The 26,719-nt window shown below is 32.8% G+C and overlaps 2 protein-coding genes and 1 pseudogene across 2 annotated transcripts; all 3 read right to left on the bottom strand.

Annotated features, from left to right (window-relative positions):
* Positions 1-1,740: 1,740 nt before the first annotated feature.
* LOC107433546 (subtilisin-like protease 3) lies at positions 1,741-8,226 on the bottom strand (annotated as a pseudogene).
* A 2,470-nt stretch (positions 8,227-10,696) lies between these two features.
* On the bottom strand, positions 10,697-13,105 carry LOC107433547 (subtilisin-like protease 3). Its single transcript, XM_016044846.3, has one exon. It carries the CDS (start codon positions 13,103-13,105, stop codon positions 10,697-10,699), a length of 2,409 nt encoding a protein of 802 aa, XP_015900332.3.
* Positions 13,106-19,908: 6,803 nt separating this feature from the next.
* On the bottom strand, positions 19,909-22,747 carry LOC107433557 (subtilisin-like protease 3). The gene has a single exon (XM_016044856.4). It carries the CDS (start codon positions 22,256-22,258, stop codon positions 19,958-19,960), a length of 2,301 nt encoding a protein of 766 aa, XP_015900342.1. The 5' UTR covers positions 22,259-22,747; the 3' UTR covers positions 19,909-19,957.
* Positions 22,748-26,719: the final 3,972 nt, after the last annotated feature.

Here is a 26,719-nt window from a genome sequence, read left to right as displayed (position 1 = left end):
ACCAGCATTGAAACCATTATTAACATGATAGTTATTATAGGCTAATTAAGATTACATATCCATTTATCCTTATATGTGTAATTAAACAAACTATGAATTATGTCGATGTGTTGTACCTTTGCTGTTATATATATATTTCTTGATATTATGTAATAGGGAACAGCAACAATAGTAACTCTTGCAAGTTTTACTAATATAGCTTTGTACTTCTATAAATTACTGACAACAATCTTTCTAAATTTCATTTTTGTTGCAATGTTATTCTTATGTGCACATTTTAAAAGTTTTAACATATAAATTTTCATGTGAAACAATTAATCAACAATTAAGATTATTCATAGTCACTTTTACACTCAATTTTCATGTCAAATTTTGGCAAAAATAAAATTATATACAAACAGGGTGAGAATGCAATAAAATTTAAATTGAAAGGGATATTTTTGTGATTATGTGCAATGCAAAATTATAATTGTTTGCAAGTTTTTCTAATTTGGATGATGTAATGCAAGATATTTTAAGTCTTGATGGGCTAAAACTAATTTCTAAAAATATAAAAATGTACCCAAAAAACAGAGGAAATTATTATAAGTTTATCCTTATTTTTTTTTAATCTTTTTTCCTTTATAAAAAGAAAATCTTTTTTTTTTTTTTTTGGTTTGGAAAACTAATATAGGCCTCTTGTTGTGGTGCATGCTATATAGTAAGATCCAAGTAAAAGTCTATTACCCAAAGTTAAACCACATATAATAATAAATAAACAGTAATTAAGGGGCGACAAGCCTCTTGTTATTGTTCGTGGGATACAGTATAGATTCAAGTAACAATTCTCTTGTTATTGGTCATGGGATATAGTATGATCTAAGTAATTAGTTTTTGGTTGATCGAAACTTCTGAATGATATTTGGGAGACACTGAAATGTAAGTTAAGGTGAAATTGGCACCTCTAGGGCTATTTCAATTTGCTTTTTAGTGGTGAATTAGAAATTCAAATTCATGATTATTTTGTGAAGAGTCAGCGAGTTTACCACTTAATATATCCTCTAAAATGACATATTAGCTATCACCATGAGACAAATATAAGCACCAATATCTTATATTTTTTAGTACAAATTAATCATGCATATATTAATTTATCTATTCACCACCAGCTGAGAAATAATTGCAACTTCATACAGCTGTTTTTAAGTTCAACACAAAAAGCGCGCATTTTCAAATGGAACATGCGGCACCAAATGATACAGTACAAATATATAATAAATATTCAAAATTTTATTAAAATTATGATATAAATGACGTCACAAAGTATAACATTTAAGATCAATATACTTCCAGACTTTTTCTTCTTTATTTCATCGAAACAAAAAATCCTATTAATCCTTTTACTAATTAATGTTTAAACCTTTTTTTTTTGGTCATTTATAATAATTTTTTGTTTTAGTATTCTACTTATGTGAATACTTTACTAGCTCATGAGTTAATCTCAATTGACAATTAATATTTAACTTAACAATAAAACAAAAATAACAAATAGATAACAAACGAGGAGATAGAGAGATACTTTGCAGGTGTATTCAGAATCACTTTTTGTAGAAATCCGGACCGATATTGGGCTTCTAACATAATGCTTTTCTGATACCCAGCTCAAGTATCCCTGTGAAGAATGTTAGATTACGTTCACCTGGTGGAATAAATTCCACTGTATACGTAGCCTTTTGGTTAGGCTCTGTGAAAATAAGCTTCTTAGGTGTCACATTCACCCCTATACCTGATGGTGCAAAAATCTCCACAATGTAACTTGAAGCCCGCTGGCAAAAGTGTTTCGTCAACTACAGGATTTTCGGCACTGTCAACTACATCGACGGTGACCATGATGGCAGATTTAATGGCTGAAGGTGACCAGTTAGGGTGAGAGCTCTTAAGCAAAGCGGCTATACCACTTAGATGAGGGGAGGATATGGAAGTGCCTAAAATTATGTTAAACTTTGTTTTGGAGTTGTAGTCTACTAGAAATGGCCATCCAGCTAAAATGTTCACACCAGGACCAATAATGTTCGGTTTTAAAATTCCAGGGCTTACCTTGCTTGGTCCTCTTGATGAGAACGAAGTGGCAGCTGGAGCATATGAGTTATTAGTGTATCAATCTTGTCCATAGATGTAGCCTTAATCTTAGCCATAGATTATGTCTTAGATAATACATTTGGGATTATTGCCCATTGATTTCTTTATGATTTCTTTCCTCTTTTAGCTAGGTTGGTGTATATATATAGATGTATAATCTCTTGTATGATTGAACAATTGAATATAATTTGCTCTTCATCAAACATGGTATCAGAGCCCTACTCTTGAAATATTTTTTCTTTGTCTTCTTGTTCCTTGTTTTTGTCTCGATTGTCATACATTAAGTGTGACCTGGTTTGTGGCTTTGGTTATTTCTACCTTTTGTCTATGTTTGGTTCCTCTTTTGGGTTTCTTGATATGGAGAAATCTAAAATCTATCGTCCTATTTGGATGGCTCTAATTATACTCTATGGTCTCAATGAATGAAAAGCTTTTTAATTGGGTGCAAGCTTTGGCGTATTATTACTAGCGATATTGTTAAACAAGTCTCAGATGCTAATGAGAATGATACCAAGCATGCAAAACATCTTGATGATTGGGATAGCAAAAATCATCAAATAATTACCTGGTTCTGTAACACCTCTATTTCATTCAGATTCAGTTTGCTGATTTTGATACTGTAAAAGAAATTTGGGATTTCTTGTCCAATCAGTACAAAACTACTGGTCTTGCACACTATTATCAACTGCTCACTACTCTTGCCAGTCTTAAACAAGACTCTGGACAATCTATTAATGACTTTCTTGCTGTCATTCAACCTATATGGAATTAATTAGCTCAAGCTAATATCAGCAATGATCATCTTCGCCTTATCCAAGTTCTTATGGCTTTACGCCCTGAATATGAATCTGTCCGTGCTGCTCTTTTACCTCATGATCCCTTGCCCTCTTTGGATGCTGCTGTTAAAGAAATCTTATTTGAGGAAACACGTCTTGGTTCGATCAAGTCTCCTTCATCAGAAGTTGTTCTTGCTATCACTCAGTCACGCTTTGCATCTGGCTCGTCTTTCTGTAAGAATTGTAAAAACATTGGCCATATGTTTGCTCATTGCCCTACTATTGAGTGCAAATACTGTCACAAGCATGGTCATATTTTGGAAAATTGTCCAACCTGCCCACCTCATTCTCAAGGTATTTCAACAAAATCTAAGTCTTTCTCTAAGTCCGATTATTCTTCTGTTGCTGTTGTTATTGATCCTTCTGATGAGTCCTCTTCCCTTGTTCTTACTGTTACTGATCTCGAAGTTCTTCTCAAATAGGTGATATCCTCTAACTCTTCATCTTCCATTGCCTTAGTTGTCACTCCAGGTGATTCTTGGCTTCTTGACTCTGTTTGCTGTAATGTTATGACTTTTCAAATTTCTCTCTTGTCTAATAAAACTCCCTAGTAGATTTCTTCCTCCCATTCAAACTGCTGATGGTAATTGTATGTTTATTACCCATATTGGAACAATTGCTACCTCTAATTTAAATATTCCTGATACTTATTGTGTTCCTAATTTATCCTTAAATTTAGCCTCTGTTGATCAATTGTGTGATCTTGGTCTTACTGTTCTTTTCTCTCCCCATTGTTGTCAGGTTTAGGATCTTTAGAAGGGATAGATAATTGGCACGGGATGCAAGTTCGGATGATTATTTGAGCTCATGTCTCTTCAAATTTCTGTTCCCAGATTGTTTTCTACTTCCACCACCATTCCTTTAATATACCAGTGGCATCTTCATCTTGGTCATGCATCTGCTAATAAACTCCAATCTTTAGTTTCTAGTGGAACATTAGGTCTTTCCAAATTTGAGTCTTTTGATTGTTTACATTGTAAACTTGCTAAACAACCTACTTTATCTTTTTGTCATAATAACTCTAAATGTGATACTCCTTTTGGTTTGATTCATTATGATATTTGGGGTCCTGCTACTATTACCACTGTCAATGGTTATAGATATTTTGTTTTATTTGTTGATGACTATTCTAGATTTACATGGATATATTTTCTTAAGCATAGATATGAATTACCTCAATTTTATATTAATTTTGCTACCATGATTACAACTCAATTTTCTTGTCTTATCAAATTCTTCATACTGATAATGCAATGGAATATCAAGATTCTGTTCTTCTACAATTTCTCAAACAACGGGGAACTATTGTTTAGAGATCATGTCCTCATACCTCCCAACAAAATGGTTGTGCAAAACATAAACATCTTCATATTTTGGGCTCTGTTCATGCTCAACTTCTTTCAGCATCCTGTCCTGAAAAGTTTTGGGGTGAGGCTGCACTTACTTCTGTTTACACCATTAATCGTCTTCCTACTCCAGTCCTTCAGAATCTGTTTCCTTTTGAATGTTTATATGGTAAAATACCTGATTACTCAAAACTCAAAGTTTTTGGTTGTGCTTGCTTTATTCTTCTTAATCCCCATGAACATACTAAATTTGAACCTCATGCTTGTCTTTGTTGTTTTCTTGGATATGGGTTAGAACATAAAGGATATCGTTGTTGGGATCCTATTTCTAGTCGGTTACGAATTTCTCGCCATGTCACTTTTTGGGAACATACTATGTTCTCCATTTGGTCCAAATTTCATAGTTCATTTTCCGCCTTTCCACCGTTCTTTACTGACCCTTCAATAGAGTTATTTCCTTCCTTTGATACAAAATCTTCATCTGAGCTTCGTAATTCTACTTCCACCTCTGCACCCACATCTACAGCATCTATCTTCTCTGATGATCCTGATCCTCCTCTTCATCGCTCTAATCGGGTAAGAGAAACTCCTCATCATCTTCAAGATTATCATTGTTTTTCTGCTATTGTTTCTTTACAAGAACCACATTCTTATCGTGAGGCTAGTACTGACCCTCTTTGGCAGTAAGCAATGTTTGAGGAACTTCATGCCTTAGAGAAAATATATACTTGGGATTTAGTGGACATTCCTTCAGGAAAAACTCCTATTGAATGTAAATGGGTTTACAAGATTAAAACTCATTCTAATGGTACTGTTGAGCATTATAAAGCTCGTTTAGTTGCTAAAGGTTATAGTCGAGAATATAGTATTATGAAGAAACATTTGCTCCTGTTGCTCGGTTAACCTCTGTTCATAGCCTTTTAGCTGTTGCTACAATAAAACATTGGCCCCTTCTCTAGATGGATGTTAAAAATGATTTTCTCAACAGTGATTTGGATAAGGAAGCTTATATGCATCCTCCTTCTAGGTACTTTCATCCTCCACAAAAAGTTTATCTTCTTCGACGAGCTTTGTATAGTCTTAAGCAAGCTCTGTGGGCATGATTTGCAAAATTCAGTTCTACTATTGCACGGTTTGGTTTTCCTTCTAGTCCTCATGATTTGGCCTTATTTATCCATCGTATTGAGAAGGGCATTATTCTATTGTTACTTTATGTGGATGATATGATCATCACAGGTGATGATTCTATGGCCATTTCTAACTTACAAAACTATCTTAGTTAACATTTTGAGACGAAAAATTTAGGACCGCTCAATTACTTCCTCAGGCTTGAAGTCTCTTTTCGCTTTGATGGCTACTATTTGTCTCAAGCCAAATATGCTTCTGATTTACTTTCCAGATCTTGTCTCACTGATTCAAATAATGCCTCCATACCATTGGATACCAATGTTAAGTTAACTCCATTTGATGGCACACCTTTTCCTGATCCTACTTTATATCGGCAACTTGTTGGTAATCTTGTTTATCTTACTGTGACTTGTCCTGATGTCCCCTATGCTGTGCATGTTGTTACTCAATTCATAGCTGCTTCTCGAATTGTTCATTTTATTGCTGTTCTTTGTATTCTAAGATATGTCAAAGAAACTCTTCTTCATGGACTTCATTTTCAGCTCATTCGTCCTTAATCTTATCTGGCTACTCTGATGCTGATTGAGTTGGTGACCTTACTGATTGTCGTTCCACAACTGGTTACTGCTTCTTCTTGGGTGACTCGCTCATTTCATGGAGAAGTAAGAAGCAAATCGTCACATCTCGATCAAGTACTGAATCTAAGTATCGAGCACTAGCCGATACTACTTCTGAATTACTTTGGCTCCGTTGGTTACTTGAGGATATGGGTGTTACACAGTCCTCTGCTACCATTCTCCGTTGTGACAATCGAAGTGCAATTCAAATTTCTCATAATGATGTTTTCCACGAACACACTAAACACGTTGAGAATGATTGTCATTTTGTTCGTCAACATCTTCAGCATGGCACTTTACAACTTCTTTCTATTTCTTCAATAGATAAGCCTGCAGATATTTTCACTAAAGCTCATCTTCCTAGTCGGTTCACTCATTTACTTAGCAAACTCAAGTTGGTCTCCACTATCCCATCTTGAGTTTGAGGGGGGGCTGTTAGTGTATCAATCTTGTCCACAGATGTAGCCTTAATCTTAGCCATAGATTATGTCTTAGATAATATATTTGGGATTATTTCCCATTGATTTCTTTCTGATTCTTTCCTATTTTAGCTAGGTTGGTGTGTATATATGTAGATGTATAATCTCTTGTACGATTGAACAATTGAATATAATTTGGTCTTTATCAAACATGAGTCATTTTCAATCACAGTACCTTTGAATAAAATTGACGCTTCAGGTTTTAAGGTTGAATTTATATAGTCTTTGATCTTCGACCCTGCATCGTAACTCACACTTGTAGCAAGTAGAACATGAGGATGGGCCAAGATGCTAAAACCATCATGTTTTTCATTCATTAGAATCATTACAGCCCCACCAACATTTCTCACTTCTATACCTGTGTCAGTAATATAAACATCGATGCCTCCACTTTCACGTAGAACTATTTTTCCTTTCGCATCAATGTTTCGTAGAGATTCTTTAGCACAATAGGCAAATGTTTGATTCCCATTTGCACCAGCATAGACAAGAGGCCATAATGTTGAATTGAAATCTTTGGGTTGGAAAAGTGATTCACCATCATATTCATCACCATTTCCAAGATGAGCAGTTGCTTTTATGGTTCTATCAGTGGTGCTTGCTCCAACTGTGAGAATCCATAGAGCTTTGTTTGATAGAGTAGAACTCCTAGGACCTTCATTTTAGGCCAAACAGCTAACCAAGATTCTGTTTCGCATTGCCGCGAATGAGCCTATTGCAATTGGATCATCATAGAAAAGGAAAGATCTGCCTCCTAAGGAGAATGAGAGAATATAAACTCCATCTTCAATTACAGCATCCATTGCAGCTAAAATGGCACTCTCTAAGCAACCGTAATCCAAGAAAACTTTGTAAATGGCCAAGTGTGCTAAAGAGGCTATTCCAACAGCCGTGCCATTGGCATTTCTGAAAGCACTTGCATTTTTCATGAAATTTCGGACAGCTGTTGTGGATGTGTGTGTGCCATGGCCATCCTTGTCGTAGGAATTACATACTCCATCATCACCTAGTAAGTTTCTTGCTCTGATTAGTTTATTGTTATAGCCTTCCTTGTAGAAATCGCACTTGCCTTTCCATTTTTTCAGTGGAGGAGGTAATCCTTCATTGTCGAAAGATGGATGGTTGGCGGAATTCCGATGTCTAAAACTCCAATAATCACACCCTCTCCATGATTTGATTTGTTCCAAAATCCCGAGCCTTGTTTCAACCCTAAGAAGTTTGGAGTATAAGTTGTATGTAAAGGTAATATCCTTTCTTGTTGAACGGACACAAAGCCTTCCATCTCCTCCATGACTTTTACTTCTTCCTCTATCAATCTTGCTACAAAACCAATGACAACGTTTCTATATGTATGTACCATGTGCGAGTTCTTGCCTGAGCTAATCGTTGAGATTTTAGCCAATAATGTAGATTGATACCAACTTTTCAAATCTTCAGATTGTATAGTATCTCCAGTACTTCTCTCTGGTTTTTTGGCAAAAACAATGTAAGTTTTTAAGGTGCTTTTCTCATCATCCCTTTCAGGTGTGGAAAACGCATTGACTTCTTTAACATCAGCCTCCACTAGTGAGCAAAGTAAAAGAAATTTAAGCCAAGGAGATAAATAATCTCTAACAATCTGCACCGAGAATTAGTACTGTTCTCCATCTTTAATACTTTCGGGATTACTTAAAGATGGAGAGTCCAATCTTTGGTCTACCATTCGAAAGGCATATATATATATATATATATTGCAGGGAGAGAAAAAGCAATAATATTTTAGGGGACGGACATTTCTAGTTGGGAAATTTCTTATATTCGAATCTGAAGCTTTGGAACTTCGCTGCTAGGTTGCAAAGTGAAGCTGTAAAGAAGATGCAGGGATTCTAGGATTTTTACTTTGTGAATCTCGCTATCTATGCATGTGGAAACAACGCGGCGATAGAACTTATGTTTCTTCATATTATCATATGCCTAGAGTTTCAGAGGCATGCATGTATCAGTGGTGACAATTTTAGTTTGTCATATATGTATAAACTATATGTATGTTTAACTTGTTCTAGTTTTCACTCTTCAATTAAAACAAGTTAGTACTAATTTGTAGACTTGGTAGTTCCCTAGCCAGTTTGAAAACAAGAAGCAAATGAAGTTGGAAATGAAGTTGGGCAACAACTAGCAAGACAGCTTCATTTTTTCTTTACTTAACCTTTCCTAAAGGTCATAAGAAAATTTTCCTGTTGCTGTCCACAGTACATGATTGGGCTATATTGCATTTGAAGTTTGGTCAATCAAACCTTGTTAATTTATGTTATTTTTTATGCAAAATTGATTTTTGATTTCCTAGTTTCATGAACATATTACAAATATATCAAGAAGTTATTGATTAATTTGTACACTGAATATAGGTGTAAATTAATGCAAAATTTCAAAGTATGTATTTTTTCAGCTGAATATATTTTAAAGCAGGCAGGGAAGGAACCAGTATTGCATAGGTGGGGGCCTAAAATTTACATGTAACTTTGATGTTTCAAATCTCAAAAGTCTATATAATTGAATTAATGTTAAATTTTTTTCTGTCATATACCCAAATGCAAAAGCATTTTTTTATTATTTGTCATATGTAAATAATCAAATTGATCTATACATCAAATTATACAAACTTTAAAGTATAAATTAACAAAATATAACATGATCAAATTTATGAATCATAAATGAATAAAAACGAAAAACTTACTTGGTCTCCTTAATATAAACACTTGAAAAAAAAAAGAGAAGAAAAGGTCATTAAGTATGAATTTGTTATTGATGAGGCAAAACATATTAATACAATAACAAATAATAACTTTAATTAGATATTTAAGAATTTATAAACTTAATCAAGGCAAAAATAATTGATCTATAAACTCGATGATGGCCCAAAAAAAAAAAAAATTGATTGAGAAGTTGATAACTAATTAGCTTTACGAATAACTTACATTTTTGAAGAATTTATAAACTCTATCAAGCGGGAAAAAAAAACTATAAACTTGATTAAGGTTAAAAAAAAAAATGATTGATAACTAATTAGCTTGAGGAGAGCCATACTAAATATTATGCTTAATTTTATGTGATATAGATATATATATTTTCAAAAAAATAATAATAATAATTAAAAGGCCATGACCCTCAAGCCTTAATGTAGTTCCGTCCATGGAAGCAGGATACAAATAAGGATTTCATGGGGATACTCTTATTAAACCTATCTGTATTTATCTATATATAGTTTACAAATTAAACTCTCTGCAAAAAGCAGCAATAGATATGATGTAAAGGAGTCAAGGAAATGGATTAATTTAAGCATCATACGCTCTGATACAAATTAAATTATCATATTTTCAAAAACCTTAAACTAAGAGGAGATTGATTATCATTTACTTTATATATTTTTTAAGAGGTTTCAACCACCATTTACATCTATATTACACACATTCTATATAATTCTTTCATCAATATGCAAAATGAGGATCTTCTATTCTATTTTTTATATTTTCATTAGTACTGGACCAGTTATAAAATCTCGTATCATCTAAAAAAATAATTATGTTTTATTTGCTTAATTTGTTTTTTTCTTTACTATTTCATTTTAAAATAAGATGTCATTATATTATATCACTAAGCAAATAAAAATGGAAGACAAAGGGGCTCATCTATGTAAATTTTCCGTCAATGACATATATATATATATATATATATATATATATATATATGTATATATTCTCTTTGTTTTACTTTTTAAAATATGTTAATATTATATGGCTGGTAGGATAAAAATGAAGATAAGAAAAATGCAACATTAAATGCAGATTCACCAATGTGATATATAGTTCTCTCGAGTTTTCTTAAAAAAACAAAAAATAAAAAAAAATAAAAAAAAACTTTTTTTTGCTTTTTTTGGACAGGGATTATTACAATATATTATCAAATATAAAGAGGAGGGGGCACTACAAAAAAGTTCGAAGTATTTTCCTTATAATTTAGAATTATTAAAGAATATAAATCCACAATCTCTTTATTACATTAATTTGTCCTTTTCGACTGTTATTTAACTTAAAAACATAAATCCACAATTTCTTTATCCCACTTAAGCGGAGCTGACATCCACAATTTCTTCATTCCATTCAATCACATTGATTGAATCCTTTTCAACTGTATATTTAACTTAACAATCCAACAATAACGATAAATAGACCAAAGATGTGGACATAAAGAGACACTTTGGTGTTGTATGAAGAATCACTATAGGAAGTGATCTGAACCGATACTGGGCTTCTAACAGAATAATTACCAGACACCCACCTTATATATCCATGTGAATAATGCTTACCATGTGTCTTACCATCTCCATGTGGGATAAATTCAACTTTGTATGTAGCTTTCTGGTTTATCTCTGTGAATACGAGAGTCTGAGGTGTGACGCTCAATTCAATCCCTGGTGGTGCAGAAATATCCACATTGTAAGTTGAATTAGCCTGACCAACATTCGTCACTCTCCTCGTATAGCTCAGCTTCTTTCTTCCCAAATCCACAGAAAAAGATGGATAATTTAGCTGTGCTTCCGGTATAGGTTTCACTCCAGTGCAGCTAACAGAGCCTTGTGTGATCTTCCTTACACTACTGTCTGTATAATTCAATCCACATAGATAAGGAACATAATCCTCAGGCTCGAGATCGTAAACAAGCCCCGGATCATTTGCTTTAGATGGATTCACATGGCCTGCACCGGTGGCGAAGATATCTGCCGGTGAAAGCTGTTCATCAATGATTGGCTTCTTGTCATGGTTAACCACATCGGCGGTGGTCATGATAGCGGATTTAATGGCGGCCGGAGACCAATCGGGGTGAGAGCTCTTGAGCAAAGCGGCTATGCCGCTTAAATGTGGACAAGACATTGAAGTTCCTGAGATAATGTTAAATGGTTGTTTTGAGTTGGTGATGTCCACTGGAACTGGCCAAGCTGCTAGGATATTCACACCAGGACCAATAATGTCCGGTTTTAGAATTCCGGGGCTCACTTTGCTTGGCCCTCTTGATGAGAAAAAAGTGACGGCGGGAGCAGATGAGTCTCCGAAAACGGTTCCTTTGAATAAGATTGTGGCTTCTGGTTTTGTTGTTGAATCTATATATGCTTTGATCTTATTCCCAGCATCATAACTCACACGTGAAGCTGGTACAGCATGAGGATCGGCTAAGATGCTAAAACCTTCTTTCTTTTCATTCATGAGTATCATAGCAGCTCCGCCGACTCTTTTCACTTCTTCACCTTTGTCAAGAGTATAAACATCGTCGCCACCACCGCTTTCGCACAAAACTATTTTTCCTGTCACATCGAAGGATTGGAGAGATCCAGCTGCGCAATAACGAGCTGATTGGTTTGCAGTCGACGAGCCTGCGTAGACAAGAGGCAACGATGTGGAATTGAAATCTTGAGGTTGGAAGAGCGATTCGCCGTCGTATTCACCGCCATTTCCGAGCTTTACGGTTGCTCTGATGGCTCTATCAATGGTGCTTGCTCCGACAGTGAGAATCCATGGCGCTTCATTTGACAAAGTAGAGGCATAAGGACCTTCATTACCAGCCGAACAACTAACAAAGATTCCCTTTTGCATTGCTCGGAATGCTCCGATGGCCGTTCCGTCTTGGTCGTAAGGAAGAGAACCACCTCCTAAGGAGAGGGAAAGAACATCGACTCCATCGTCAACCGCGGCATCCATGGCAGCTAAGATGTCACTTTCCAAGCAACCATAGATGTCACAGACTTTGTAAATGGCCAAGTGAGCAAGAGGTGCCATGCCAACTGCCGTGCCATTCGCATTTCCGAACACATCAGCGCCTTTGACGAAACCTCCTGCAGCCGTAGTGGCAGTGTGTGTGCCATGTCCTATCATATCATTTGGCGGCAAATAATCACCAGCAATAAAATTTCTTGCTCCGATTAGTTTGTTGTTACACATGCCTGGATCAAAATCGCAGCTTCCTTTCCATTTCGCCGGCGGAGGAGGCATTCCTTCGTCACTTAGAGAAATATGTCCGGGAGCAATTCCAGTGTCCAAAAGTCCGATGATTATACCTTTGCCATGGTTAGATTCGTTCCATAATCCAGCTCCTTCGCTCAACCCCAAGAAATTTGGAGTATGAGTGGTATGTAATGGAAATTTTTTCTCAGGGTGAGCAGACACAAAGCCTTCCATCTTTTCCATTGCTTTTACTTCTTCTTCCGACAATCTCGCTGCGAAACCAGCGACAACATTTTTATATGTCCGAACCATTCGCGGACGCTGGTGGTTTGAGCTTGTGGTGATAGCTTTAGATAAAAATGATTGATACCAATCGTTTAAATCTGCAGATTGGGTAGAAAGCCCAACAGCACTCTCAGGTATTTCCACGAAAACAATGTAAGTTTTTAAGGTGCTATTTACCTGACCATTAGACTCAGGTGAAGCAACAAGTTTGTTTTCTTGTACAGCTACTGCTAGTGAGCAATGCACAATGAAAACCAAGCCAAGGAGATACAGAATCTGTAACACTACTCTGCAATGAGGAGGAGTAGTAGTAATATTCCCCATCTTTAGTTATTCTTTTGGAAATTTGATGGAGATTTAAAGTAAGACATTTGAACCACCGTTTCAAGGAGACATTTATATTGCAGGAGAGAATGTGTGTACGAAAGATTAATTGTTGGCGGGCGGGCATTTCTAGCAGGAGGAATTAGTTTATATTAAGAGTCCGAAGCTTTTGAAGTTTGAAGACGTTTGCAGAAACGAAGCGTGTGAAGAAGACGCGGTGTTTTTTGGTCTTTAATTACTTGGTAATGCCCGCTGATTCTATGCAGTTTGAAACAAGGAGGCGATGGAGCTTATGCTTGTTGATATATATGCCTGGAATTTGGAGGCATTCATATTTCATGCAGATCTGATCTTGTGCCACACTTTTGTTCTGTAATATTTATATGTTATAGTTTACACTCTTCGATCAAAACAATTTTATTGTCAAGTTCGTTAATCGGTATGACAATGACTAAAACTATTAACTGAAAAAAAAAAAAAATTACAATGACTAAAATAAAAAGCAATTAATAAAAAAACTGAATATGTATATGGGCCAATTACCAACCCATCTAGCCAGCTACCAAAAGGATTGAAAAATTGAAAAATTGAAAAATGGTTCCTTGCTTCTTCTTCTTAAACTTTTCAAAGGTATTCACGATTCATTAACATCTTCTAATCATATGCGTGCTGCGTTGGGTCCTTCAATGTTATTGGAATTTTTCTTAATGCAAATTGATTTGATGATCATTTGATCTCCTTCGTCATCACTTGAACATTTTAATTTTATAGGTTATTTTAGGGTTAATGCATTGATTTTTTGTAGCTTGTTCAATCTACAATTAATTGTGTATGATTTGCACTTCAAATGATTCTTAATGGTAGCTAGATTTTGATAGGTATTTCAATTGAATATAAATTTGAGACAGCAAAAAATTATATCAAATCAAACATAATTTGAAATGGTTTCAATTTGGTATTTATGATTTCTTATTCAAGTTTATAGCTATTTTAGATGTCTAATAAACCCCAATTACAACTAATCAATATTAATAAACATTTGTAATAGGCAAATTAGACACAATTAGGTAAAAATATATATATATATATATATATATATATATAATCTACTGATTACCGAATAACTCATAGCATTTATGTTTTTAGTTTTTTTTTTTTTTTTTCAAATTTTTTAGGGATGCTAATATTTTGATACACTTAACTTTTATAGTTTTGCAATTTAGACACTCAACTATTCAACTCAGTAATTTAGGCCCTCTATTTGTCAATCTATTGCAATTTAAGCTTTAATTGATTTTTGACTACAAGATTTAATGGTTGTTTCTTATAATTGATATTCAACTATATTAATTTTTAAATTGTAAGATATTAAAGTGCAAAATATTAAAATTATTTTTTATAATTTTGCACTTCAAAACCCTTTATTGCTAAAACTAAAAGGCACCAAGTCTCAAATTAGAAGGTATTGAGAATGCATATTTTAGAATGTTTTTAAATTTTACATTCTAATATTGCAATATTTATTAGTTTTTTCTTCTTTTGATAAGTTGAGGGATGAAGAATTTGGTTACCGGGCCTTCGAACCCAAGACCGAAGGGCTGAAGGAACGCGACTGAGTTGTCCTAAATGGGACACAATATTTATCTAATTCTAGTATTGTGGATAACATCGTTTTTTTTTTTTTTTATAATTATCATTAAGTTACTTGAACCGAGAGCCTCACATATAGAGAAGTATACAATTACCACAAAGCTATAACCACAATAACAATATTGTGTGTAACGTCTAAATTTCAATATTTTTCATTAAAAACTTAACCTACAGGTTATAAATCAATCCAATAATTTGTTTACCTTAATCCTCTTCTAAAACTAGAGATACTTAATTTCTAAAACTGTCAATTCCAATCAAAGTTATTTAATTTCATCAAACATGAGAGTCTTCAACGATTCAAAATTTTAACCTCATAAAAAAAAATGAAATTCATTAGTATATAATAAATATAAGATCCAATAAAGTATAGGAGACTTGAATCCAATATCATTTAATAGCCTAATTTTACCTACAAATTACGGAGTATAAAATCACCAAATGTCTAACAAATAGTATCCAAAATAATAGTTAAGTCATTTACATTAAATGTTTTGTCAACAAAGAATTTAAATTATATATATATATATATATATGATTAAAGCAAACCTAAATAATGATTTCAGCTTTTAAAAAAAAAAAAAAAAAAGAGAGAAGAAGAAGGAAGCCTAAATCATGATTTTAATAGGGCTATACTTATTCAAGCAAATGGTTTTTGTAATTATTGATAAATAATTAGTAGTATAATATTAATACTAATGTAGGCAAAAATATGCATCGCCTCTATTAAAATATGTAACAAGACATAGGAAATGGAGGGAAGGATATGAGTTTATTTGTGTACATACGGTTAGCCCTTTTTATCTCTTATTTGTCATTTAATTTTGTTGATTAATAGTTGAAATTAATTTAATTGATTTCTCATTAAAAGATATTATTACACAGATGGAAGAAATTTATATGCCATTTTGATGCATGCTACACTTAAATCATCAATGAATGCATCATCAACTCCCGATAATATATATATATATATATATATAGTAATATGCTATTGAAAATATGTTTCCAACATAAAATGAGAATATATTAATGTGTCAAATATTGAAATTGTTAAATCAACTAATGAATAAAATTAAAATCATAATTGGACAATTAGTAATTCTTAACAATCAACACCTTAATATATGCCCAATATAAAATGGAAACCGTGTTCCCAACTAAAACTGTATATATATATATATATAACTAATTTCCCGGAACTATCTGCTACTTTATCCTAAAAGATATGGTGTGGACAATAAAGGCACAGAAAGCAGTCTTTCAAATAGCAAGGAGGAAAGTGTAAAATGGGCAGGAGATTTGTCAATGAGATAGCAGTGAAAGAAAGTGAGGGTTGGCCAAGGGCTAGGAGTTCGACTGATGTCAATAAAGGGAGAGGGCTTTTTAGGACTAGTACTCGTACGCCTAATACTCGAGCCTCCAATCATACCAATGGAGAATTTTGTAGTATCTCTATTTCAAGCACTCACGAGCCAATTGGGGCAGGATTTAATGTCAATTACCTCAAACGAGATTGAGGTTATTGCGATCTGATGGACCTTCTCAAGATCACCCCTTTTAATCCCTAGCTCTACTGTTTTTAATCCAATTTTGGCATGTGGTAATGTAATCAAGGTTTTATCTCCTAAATTTCTTTGAAGCTATCTCAGTTTATCCTAGAAGATATAATATGGATAGTAAAAATTGTACCCATATTGATGAATCCATTTGGTTTTATAAATTATTCCTTACACAATTAAATAAATAAATAAAGAACTTTTCATACTAAATATCAAGAAAGTGAACCATTAAAGATAAACATTTAAATTCTATGAGATTATGTGGGTTCTATTTTTAGAATACACATCAGCATATTTCCAAAATAAGCTAGAAAATAATTTCCAGGAGAATGTTTTTGATATATATATATATATTATCATTTTATTGGGCATTAGTTTTCCATATTAAATTGGGTGTTAGTAATCTTTCACCACCAAAATATTGAAATTTTTTTTTTTTTTGTTCATATGGATTAAATGTAAATTTTGTTGATATCCAACATAACATAAGCAAGATATAATATGGATAGTAAAAATTGTATCCATATTGATTAATCCATTTGGTTTTATATATTATTCCTTACACAATTAAACAAATAAATAAAGAACTTTTCATACTAAATATCAAGAAAGTGAACCATTAAAGATAAGCATTCAAATTCTATGAGATTATGTGGGTTCTATTTTTAGAATACACATCAGCATATTTCCAAAATAAGCTAGAAAATAATTTCCAGGAGAATGTTTTTGATATATATATATATATTATCATTTTATTGGGCATTAGTTTTCCATATTAAATTGGGTGTTGGTAATCTTTCACCACCAAAATATTGATTTTTTTTATTTTTTTATTTTTTTGTTCACATGGATTAAATGTATATGTTGTTGATATCCAACATAACATAAGCAAGATTGCTCAGTTGAGTAAAATTATATATATATATATATATATATATAGTCCTGCTTTAATTGGCTAATATATACATTCCATTATAATAAAATTATATACATATATATACTAATCAATTTCATATTGAGTTAACTAGACAATTTTAATATTACGTATTTTATTATAAATTTTCGGATCATATCAAAATTTAAAATTTTTTTATTGACCAAAATGGGAGCATGGGTGATATATATATATATATATTGATAAATTTCATTATAATCTATCTCTCTCTTTTAATCTTTCGTATAACTGCATTTTTATTTTAAAAAATTCATTATGACCCCCTTTAAATTTCATTTTTATTTTACTTGATTCCCTTATTCTAATCAAACTGTCGTCAATTTATATGTTTTATTCAAAAAGGTACTTTTAATTTAACCTTCTCAATTATTTACTTATACAAACAACTTTATAAAAAAACCATTATATACATGTATTTTTATTTTTTTGACTAAGTAATTTATTTTCACAATATTTATATATGTCAAACAAAGTTATAATTGTTGTTTACAAACAAGTATTAAAAAAGATATAAATAAAACAATAAATAGCTTTTTTGTTTATATAAATAAGAGAAAATAATAAAAATTCCATTTTAAATCAAATATAAAATTTAAACTAATTGTTTGTGATGCAGTGGCATCTCAGCTAGCGCCCTAGCCTAGGAAGATTAAAATTGTAAAATAGGGGTAACGAATGTGAGAAAGGGACAGTAGAATCGGGAGAGTACTTGGACGGACTCTGTACGAAGTATACAGGTTGCTTTGGAGACTTGGGCGATGAAGGTGCTAAGCTTGTGACATCCAAATCCAACTTAGTGTGCATCATCTTTTTTACATTTATTTTTTTAAAATCACAAAGCACTATTTCCAAATGAATCTGTGTTATTTTCCACAATTAAGCTAAAAAGAACCGAAATTGATCGCAACCCATATGAAATTTCAAAACTTTATTTTCAAATTCAATTCACATCCCTATTACTATGATATTTCCCCTGTTTAAGAAAAAACAGAGCTAATTCTTAGAAATATATATATATATATATATATATATAAAATAAAAATTGAAAGTGACCCTAGAGAGTCAAAAATAAAACCAAACTTAAAAAACAAATAGATAGACAAAAGACGACAATTAGAATTTTGTAAACTGAAACTTAAAACAAAAAGATTTTAATAGCTTGTTAATATAAGGGAAAAAATTCGAAAAGATTGTTTTTTAAAAACAGAGAATATACCATTTTTAAAACAGAAAGTATACAAGGAGAAAAAAAAAAAAATTAGAGCTTTAGTAGAAGTAGTTAGTTCCAGGCTGAGACAGAGAGTGTGGTGGAATATTTGAAACTTATAACACTATCAACACATGGTAGATTGTCCTCCCCTTGAATGGAGTCGTAATTTCTAAATTTAGAACAGTAAAATTACCTAATTTAACCTTACTTAATAAGCATATGCGTGAACGTGATTGTTCTGTTATGTATTTTTAACAGAAGAACTAACAATGCTAGCAAAATTGAAATTTAGGGTGCAAATTGCTACAAAAAAAATTTAAAGTATAATGTATCAACTTTGATAAAATTTAAAGTCCATGGCTATCAATCTCCCTAAATAATATTAATTGTAAGTGTGAGTGACTCATCAATTGAATTTACTTCATTTGACTAATAAAACAATAATAATAATAATAATAATAATAATAATAATTATCAATTGATAACAACATCTAGAATTCTAAATTCTTGAACTTTGTATGGGTTTTATCTTTTATTATGTTTTATAACTAATAAGAAAGTTAGGACTTATAAATAATTAAATTTAATATTATATAGTAAATTAAAGGTAAATTTGTACTTTAAAAAAAATTTAAAAACTATTTGCTCTAAATATTTAAAATGATACCTGCATATATAGGAATAACATTTTAATATATTTTTTTAATATAAATGGTAGTCTAATTTTTTAAATCCCATACTTTTTCATTTTAAAATAAAATTCTAAAAGAATAAAACCATTACTTTTTCAAAAAAATTAAATTTCCATTTAATTTTAATATTATCAAAATGGAGCATTGATATTTATGGTTCTGAAATATGATGAAGACGAGAAATTAGTATGATCTTTTCTTCGCGATCATAATCTGGTTCACCAAGAGATATTCTTTATAAGATTGTTTCTCATAATATGAAAATCAAAGTTCCCTCTTCTGCCATACATCTAGGTTGCTATGTTTTTATCTTTTTCTTTTTTGTCTTTTTTATCATTATTTAATTAATTTGTACATAAAAGCAAGCTAAGCAAAGCAAATTATATATATTATGAAAAGAAAAGAAAATTATTTTCAAGACAAGCCCACGTTTTTAAAAAAAAAAAAAAAAAAAAAAAAAAAGATTGTAATTCAGCACTTGTTTTTTACTAAATTTTGAAGGTTATTCTAGCTTTTTTGCAATGTGTGGTAAGTTGCAACTTCAAAGTTTGTTTTCATTTTTTGTGAATAACTTCAAAGTTGTTAATATTATCAAAAAATAAAAATTATAATAAAAATAAAAATTCAAAGTTGTTAAACCTTAAGGACGATGTCTAACAACAACTTAAGGACGACGACGTCGTTCCAAATTATTAACAAATAGTGCCTATCATGTAGGGCCGTGGCTCCTATCCTATTATTGATCTAAAACTCCCGAATCTCCCACCATCAAATTCGAATTTTTCATACAAATATCACCGATATCGGGCTCCTAACGGAATAATCACCGGAAACCCAAGTCAAAGATCCCTCAGCAAATGCATTACCATCCTTTCCCGCTCCATCTTCTGGTATAATTTCAACCCAATACGTTGCCGTTTTGTTTTCCTCCGTGAACGACAACTGTGTAGGATTCACACTCATCCCCGTTTTTCTCGGCACATCGAGCACCAACGTGTAAGTCGAATTAGCCGGACCAACATTCGTCACCGTCCTCGTAAAGCTCTGACTTTCGGATCCCAAAAGCACAGAAAACGATGGATAATTCAGCTGTGTTTCCGATATGCTTCCCACTTCAGAGCACTTCACAATCTGTTGTGTTATGACCGCAATTTCTCTGTCTGTGTAGTTCAATCCACAGAGATAAGGAATGTAATCTTCCGGCTTGAGATCGTAAATCAATCCGGGATCGTTTGCTTTCAATGGGTTCACATGTCCTGCTCCAATGGAAAAGATATCCGCTGCGTTGTTTGTTTGATCAACAATGGGCTTGCCTCCGAGGTTTACTAAATTGGCGGTGGTTAAGATGGCGGATTTTATGGCTGCCGGCGACCAGTCCGGGTGCGAGCTCTTGAGCAGAGCTGCAATGCCGCTGAGATGAGGGCAAGACATGGAGGTTCCTGAGATAATGTTGAATGTAGCTTTTGTGTTTGTTGAATTGTCTACTGAAAGAGGCCATGCTGCTAGGATACTGACGCCTGGACCAATAATGTCTGGTTTTAGAATTCCTGGGCTTTCGAAGCTTGGACCTCTTGATGAGAAGGAAGTGACTGCGGGAGCAGATGGGTCTCCTATTACGGTTCCTTTGAATATGATTGTTGCTGTTGGATTTTGGGTTGAATTTATATAGGCTTTGATTTTCAATCCGGCTTCATAACTCACATGAGTTGCTGGAAGAACATGAGGATCGGCTAAAGTACTAAAACCGTCTGGCTCTTCGTTTATGAGAATCATTGCGGCACCGCTGGCATTTTTCACTGCTTCTCCTTTTGCAATTCTTCCTGCCCCTCCTCCTCTTTCGCACACCACAATTTTTCCTTTGACATCGGAGCTCGTCAACGATCCTTCTTCGCAGAAAGCAGAGGATTCATTTCCAAGTGCACCGGCGTAGACAAGAGGTAACAATGTGGGTTCGAAATCTTTAGGCTGGAATAGGGATTCACCGTCGTATTCAGCTTCATTTCCGAGTTTAGCTGTGGCTTTGATTGTTCTATCAATGGTGCTTGCTCCGACTGTGAGAATCCAAGGGGCTTCGTTTGATAAAGTTTCATTTTCAGGACCTGAATTTCCAGCTGAACAGCTGACGAAAATTCCCTTCTGGGTTGCGCCAAATGCACCCAATGCAATTGGATCTACATAGAAAGGAGCAGAGCCACCGCCCAACGAGAGGGAGAGAACATCCACACCATCCTCAACCGCGGCGTCCATTGCGGCCAATATGTCGGCTCCAGAACAACCTGCCTCGGAACAGACTTTGTAAATGGCCAAATGTGCATACGGAGCCATTCCGACGGCTGTGCCATTGGCATTTCCAAATACATTGGCTCCATTTACAAAATTTCCAGCAGCTGTGCTGGCTGTGTGAGTTCCATGACCTTCCTCATCGAATGGCGGCCCAGCTGCGCTGCCACTTCTGCCAGAACCTTGAAAGTTTCTTGCTCCGATCAGCTTATTATTGCAAACCGTACCATTGAACTCGCATTTTCCTTTCCATTTAGCCGGTGGAGGAGGAACACCTTCATCGCTAAACGAAGGATGATCAGGCCAAAGCCCCGTGTCCAATACACCAATAATCACACCTTTTCCGTAACTTGAATCTTTCCAGAATCCCAATCCTCTGTTCAACCCCAAGAAACTAGGACTGTGAGTAGTATGCAAAGGCAATATCGTATCAGGTTGAGCAGACAAAACACCTTCCTTCTTTTCCATGGCTTTCGCTTGGTCAGCTGTTAATCTCGCTGCAAACCCGGTGGCCACATTCCGATATGCGTGGATAATTTGAGGCTTCTGGTTTGAGCTGGCCGTGGTAGCAGGCAAAAAAGTTTCATACCAACTCTTTAAATCTTCATGAGACTGCAAAGAAACACCAGACCCTGGCTTCTTGGTATGAACAATATAAGTTTGCGAGCTGCTTTGCTTCTCATTCTGGTTCACTGGGCTAACCAGTTTCAGTAGTTCAGCTTCAGCTGGTGTGAAATTGAAAATATTGAGAACCAATCCAATGAAAACAACAATCTCCAGCACTCTGCATTTCGTTTTCTCCATGTTTGAGAAGTTGAAAATGCTAGTGTTTTACTTTGTTCCACCACTCATTTCAAGGACATATATATAGTAGAGAAGAAAGAGGTACATGATGTGGATTTGAAGCATCATTGGAGGGACGCCGGCGATGGATATAAGAAATTCGTTAGCTGTAGCCTGTAAGGTTGCCAAATGGAGCTATGCATAATAAGTCTGGTACTTTGTTTTTTATTACTTGGTAAAGCCCGCTGATGTATAGAGTGGAACAAAGCGGCGATAGAGCTTATGTTCCAAAATTGTTATATGGAGTTTGACTTAATTTGAGGTCTGCTCGGCTGCAGCTAGCTTGCTTGCTTTCTTTTATTTATTTATTTATGATAAAATGTTCAAACAGCTTGCTAACCTTTTGCGTTTTTAACTCTTTCAACCAATGTCACCAAGTTTTGAGTATATGTTAGAAACGATATTGTAATATTATTTAATTTGTTTACCTATAATTCTGTTCGTTTTATATGTGGGATATCATCTCATTTTAACATTCTGGTTTTTAGAATTTTATATAAATTGTCATTGATGTATACCTCAATTCATTGGTGAATATAAATAATACTGTTTAAAAGAATAGTAATTTATTAAAAAAAAATTATTGCAATTTTCCCTTTGAAGAGTTGATACAGGTATACAGATAGAGAACCAGGTGCTAATAAATGTGTTTAAGTTTGACTAAGATGATAGAGGTTCAAGAACGATCGTTTGGTGCTAACAGATGTGATCCTAAGCTATTTACTTGGTCCATTTTTTGAGGTTGTAAGATTCATCAATCTCTATCTTTTCAGTCTTCAAATGGTTGGAAGCCGCTTGTCTCACCATTTTGCAGATCGAAATTATGGATTCGATGATTATAAACCCTATTTGTACCTTGTGGTGCACTCCAATATGTATAAATTAGTTTTGGACTCTTACTGAGTTGCAAAGACCAGCTAATAAAGTACACTGAGCTATGTACTTTCTGAGTTGATAAATTTTATTGGGATACCTATTTTTTAATTAACAAAAATAAAAATAAAATACCTCCGAAATTTTATTTTAATGTTTTATTTTTGTATTGGAAGATCATTTAAACTCGGCAAAATTTTCAGACTACAGACGTTCAAAGTGAAAAGCTAAATAAGCAAGAAAATAAGACGTCAATACTTTGCTGGAAAACATTCTACACATTTTGTTTTTAATAGTTTGAGGATTGACTAATTTCTTATAGGCCATGGCATTTGCTATTAATTTTCAGTTATCAAGCTGTGTTTTCATTTGTTATTTATTTATTTATTTATTTTTGGTGAAAGTGTATATATACATTTGTTAATGGATTCCTAACCTTCTATTTCATCCCTCTTTGTGTATATATAAAATTACTAAGGGCCTCTTTGTTAACAGCGTCTGTTTTTGTTTTTTGTTCCTAATTTATTTTGTAAAAAAAAAAAAAAGAGGGGGGGGGGGGGGGGGGGGTGTTAGTCTTTGGTTAAAAAATTAAAAACAGAAAATTTTCATTTTGTTTTGTTTTTTGTTTTTTATTTTTTATTTTTACATTTCATTTTCTTTTTCCCTTGTTTTCTAAATGAGTAGAGTTGGGCTGACATCAGCAAACCTCCTGGTTACTTTCTTTTCTTTTCATCCACATGTTTATATATATATATATATATATATATATATATATAATCTTCCTTATTTGGTTCTCACAGGACAGGTTACTTTCCCCTTTTTTTCTTTTTTTTTTTTGATAATTTTTATTATAAATATACAAATATGTATATATAATAGTTCTTTCCTTGTAGTTATTATGTTTTGTTTCTGCCTACCGTACTTTTTTCCTTCTGCATGCCATACTTTTTCTTTAAACCAGAATTTTTGCTTTTTGTTAAAAGTATAATTTTAGATTCTTAAAATGTTAGAACCCACCCCCATGTTATGTAGAAGCTTATTATAATATATATATATATATATATATATATATATATATATATATATATATATATATATAGAGTCCGACTATCATTCGGATCGCTCGCATGTGGATTAAAAAAAATCAATGATTTTTTTAAAAATCATCATCGTTTTTCTTGGTCCGCATATAGACGATCTAGAGAGTAGGATCATCCTATATATATATATATATATATATATATTAATGAAAAAAACCAATGACAAACCGTCTGAAACATAATTATACATAATTATTGCTTTTATTTATATATAATTATTATAATATTAATTTTTTCATTAATATTTGCATACTATGTATTTTCTTTTCAAATGATTATATAATTTATACATGATTATAATTCTTTCATTAATATTCATTGATATTTACATACTATTTATTGAAACTATAGAAGAATAATGTAATATGAAATATGTCATGTGTTTTATTCATATTGAACTTCGTTTACATATATGTACAAGAGAACTTAAAGGCAATAAAATAAAATAAAATAAATCTATCAAAGGCATATGCAACCAAACATACAACTGTATAAATTAAGGGCCAATTAAATTGGGAGAGAATATTATTCTTAACATGCCCCCTAAAGATGTTGATTCCATTAGAAACACTAATGTTGAACCTAAGAAGATGAAAGTAAGCATGAGATAGAGGCTTAGTTAATGTAACAACAAACTAATCGGTAGATGAGACATAAGAAACACAAAGAACGCTAGTTTGAACTTTGTCTCAAACAAAGTGAAAATCAACAACAATATGCTTCATTTTAGAGTGAAAAACAAGATTGACACAAAGATAAGTAGCTTCAATATTGTCACAATAGATTATTGGAGTGGCTATAGGAACAACTAAAGTTCACCAAGTGTAACAACTCGTCTTAGAAAAACATTTAAATTTTGTTATTTTACTAAAATTGACCAAACAAATTGTATATTGGTCCTAAGTTGACTTTTTGTATGATTAAGAATTTTTTTTGTCAGTATACCATAGTGTAGACTTTGTTGATACGAGTTCATACACTAGAATCATGTTTAATCTTGAGTTATGGTTAAAAAGTTATAGTTCCGAAAAATTTTAAATAACTATTTTATCTATGTCAAAACCAGTACAAATTTTTGTCTTGTAATGGACCCAAAGGCTTACATATATATGGGAAAGCATACCATTCATTAAACAAATCAAGAAATACCCATTATAGCCCTAAAAAGCCATCAAACCCTTGAATCGAGTCGCCCATTACAAATCTTACCCTGGTTTTAACCCCCTTTTTTATCACCAATTTGCTGCACATGACAACCACCATTGTTACCCACTCTACCACGAACTTGGCCACCAAATTTCAAGGGTAGTCATCACTGAATGCACCACGATTGAGCATCTGAAGCAAGTAATGGTGGTTTACAAAAATTCAATGAGTTGACCATTTTCTAGCCAACCTATCCCAACTCATACCTTTATCCCCCTGTTTTAGACCTTTTGAACTTGAATCTGGCCTTTGATCCATCAGCATCAAGTTTGATCAAATTTTTGGACATGTTTTCCAACCACCAAGGATGTTTTTGGACCAAGATAAGCTTATCGTTTTGTTATCCATTTCATAAGCTTTTTATTGACATATAATTTGTAAATTTTGGATATTGTTTGAATATATTTTCATTTTTTTTGTTAATTAGTTAAATACTAGATAAAATAGGATTGTAGTTAGACAACCTCAAACCAAATTGGAGTTGGTTTTGCATAATTAAATATTAATAGGACCCTTTGGAATGTTTAATTTTATAAAATTGGTCTTCAAATAAACATATAGATTTGGATAATGGGTCCTAAGGGCGGTCCTTTAATATCCAATTTATATAATATTTGAGTTGTATAAACTATTCTAAGACATTTGGTATACATCAATATCTTGGGTTTGATTTTTGAAGCCTAAGGAATAGTTTATTATATTATAGGCACCCGTACTGATCCTAGACGCAACCATATAGAGGAGTAGGAGTGGACATCAATGATATCTATGAATGGTTTCTATTTTTAAATGATTTAGGGCATATTAGTACATACATATAGTTTTAATATTATATATATATATATATATATATATATTTTGTTTGACTTAAATGCTCATCATATACTTATATGAATATTTGCTTTTACTTATGTATTATAATTTTATATCACTTTTGACAGGATTTGTAAATGGTTTCACATTCTAATGAGTTTATAGAGAATTTATGAAACTTAGCATTTAACTGTCTTGGTATTTGAATTAATGTGTTAATTATTTTAAAGAAAATGGATTGAAAATTGTATATTTTTAAATATAGTATTGTGCCATATATTTCAAAGTGTTTACAAATGGTTCATGGTAATATAGATTTTGATGTTGGTATTATTATTTGGCATGAAATGATTATTTGGAATATTTAAATAAATAGTTGGGTTTAAATATTAAATTCTAGTTTATGGTATTGTATTTGTTTGAAAAAAAA

This window comes from Ziziphus jujuba, chromosome 6 (genome assembly GCF_031755915.1).
Source record: "Ziziphus jujuba cultivar Dongzao chromosome 6, ASM3175591v1".
Lineage (NCBI taxonomy): Eukaryota > Viridiplantae > Streptophyta > Magnoliopsida > Rosales > Rhamnaceae > Ziziphus > Ziziphus jujuba.
The sequence above is the reverse complement of the archived record's forward strand: the minus strand, read 5'-3'. Positions and strand labels throughout refer to the sequence as shown.

Coding starts and splice junctions, on each gene's coding strand:
- LOC107433547 (XM_016044846.3), bottom strand. CDS start 13,105: ATGGGGAATATTACTACTACTCCTCCTCATTGCAGAGTAGTGTTACAG.
- LOC107433557 (XM_016044856.4), bottom strand. CDS start 22,258: ATGGAGAAAACGAAATGCAGAGTGCTGGAGATTGTTGTTTTCATTGGA.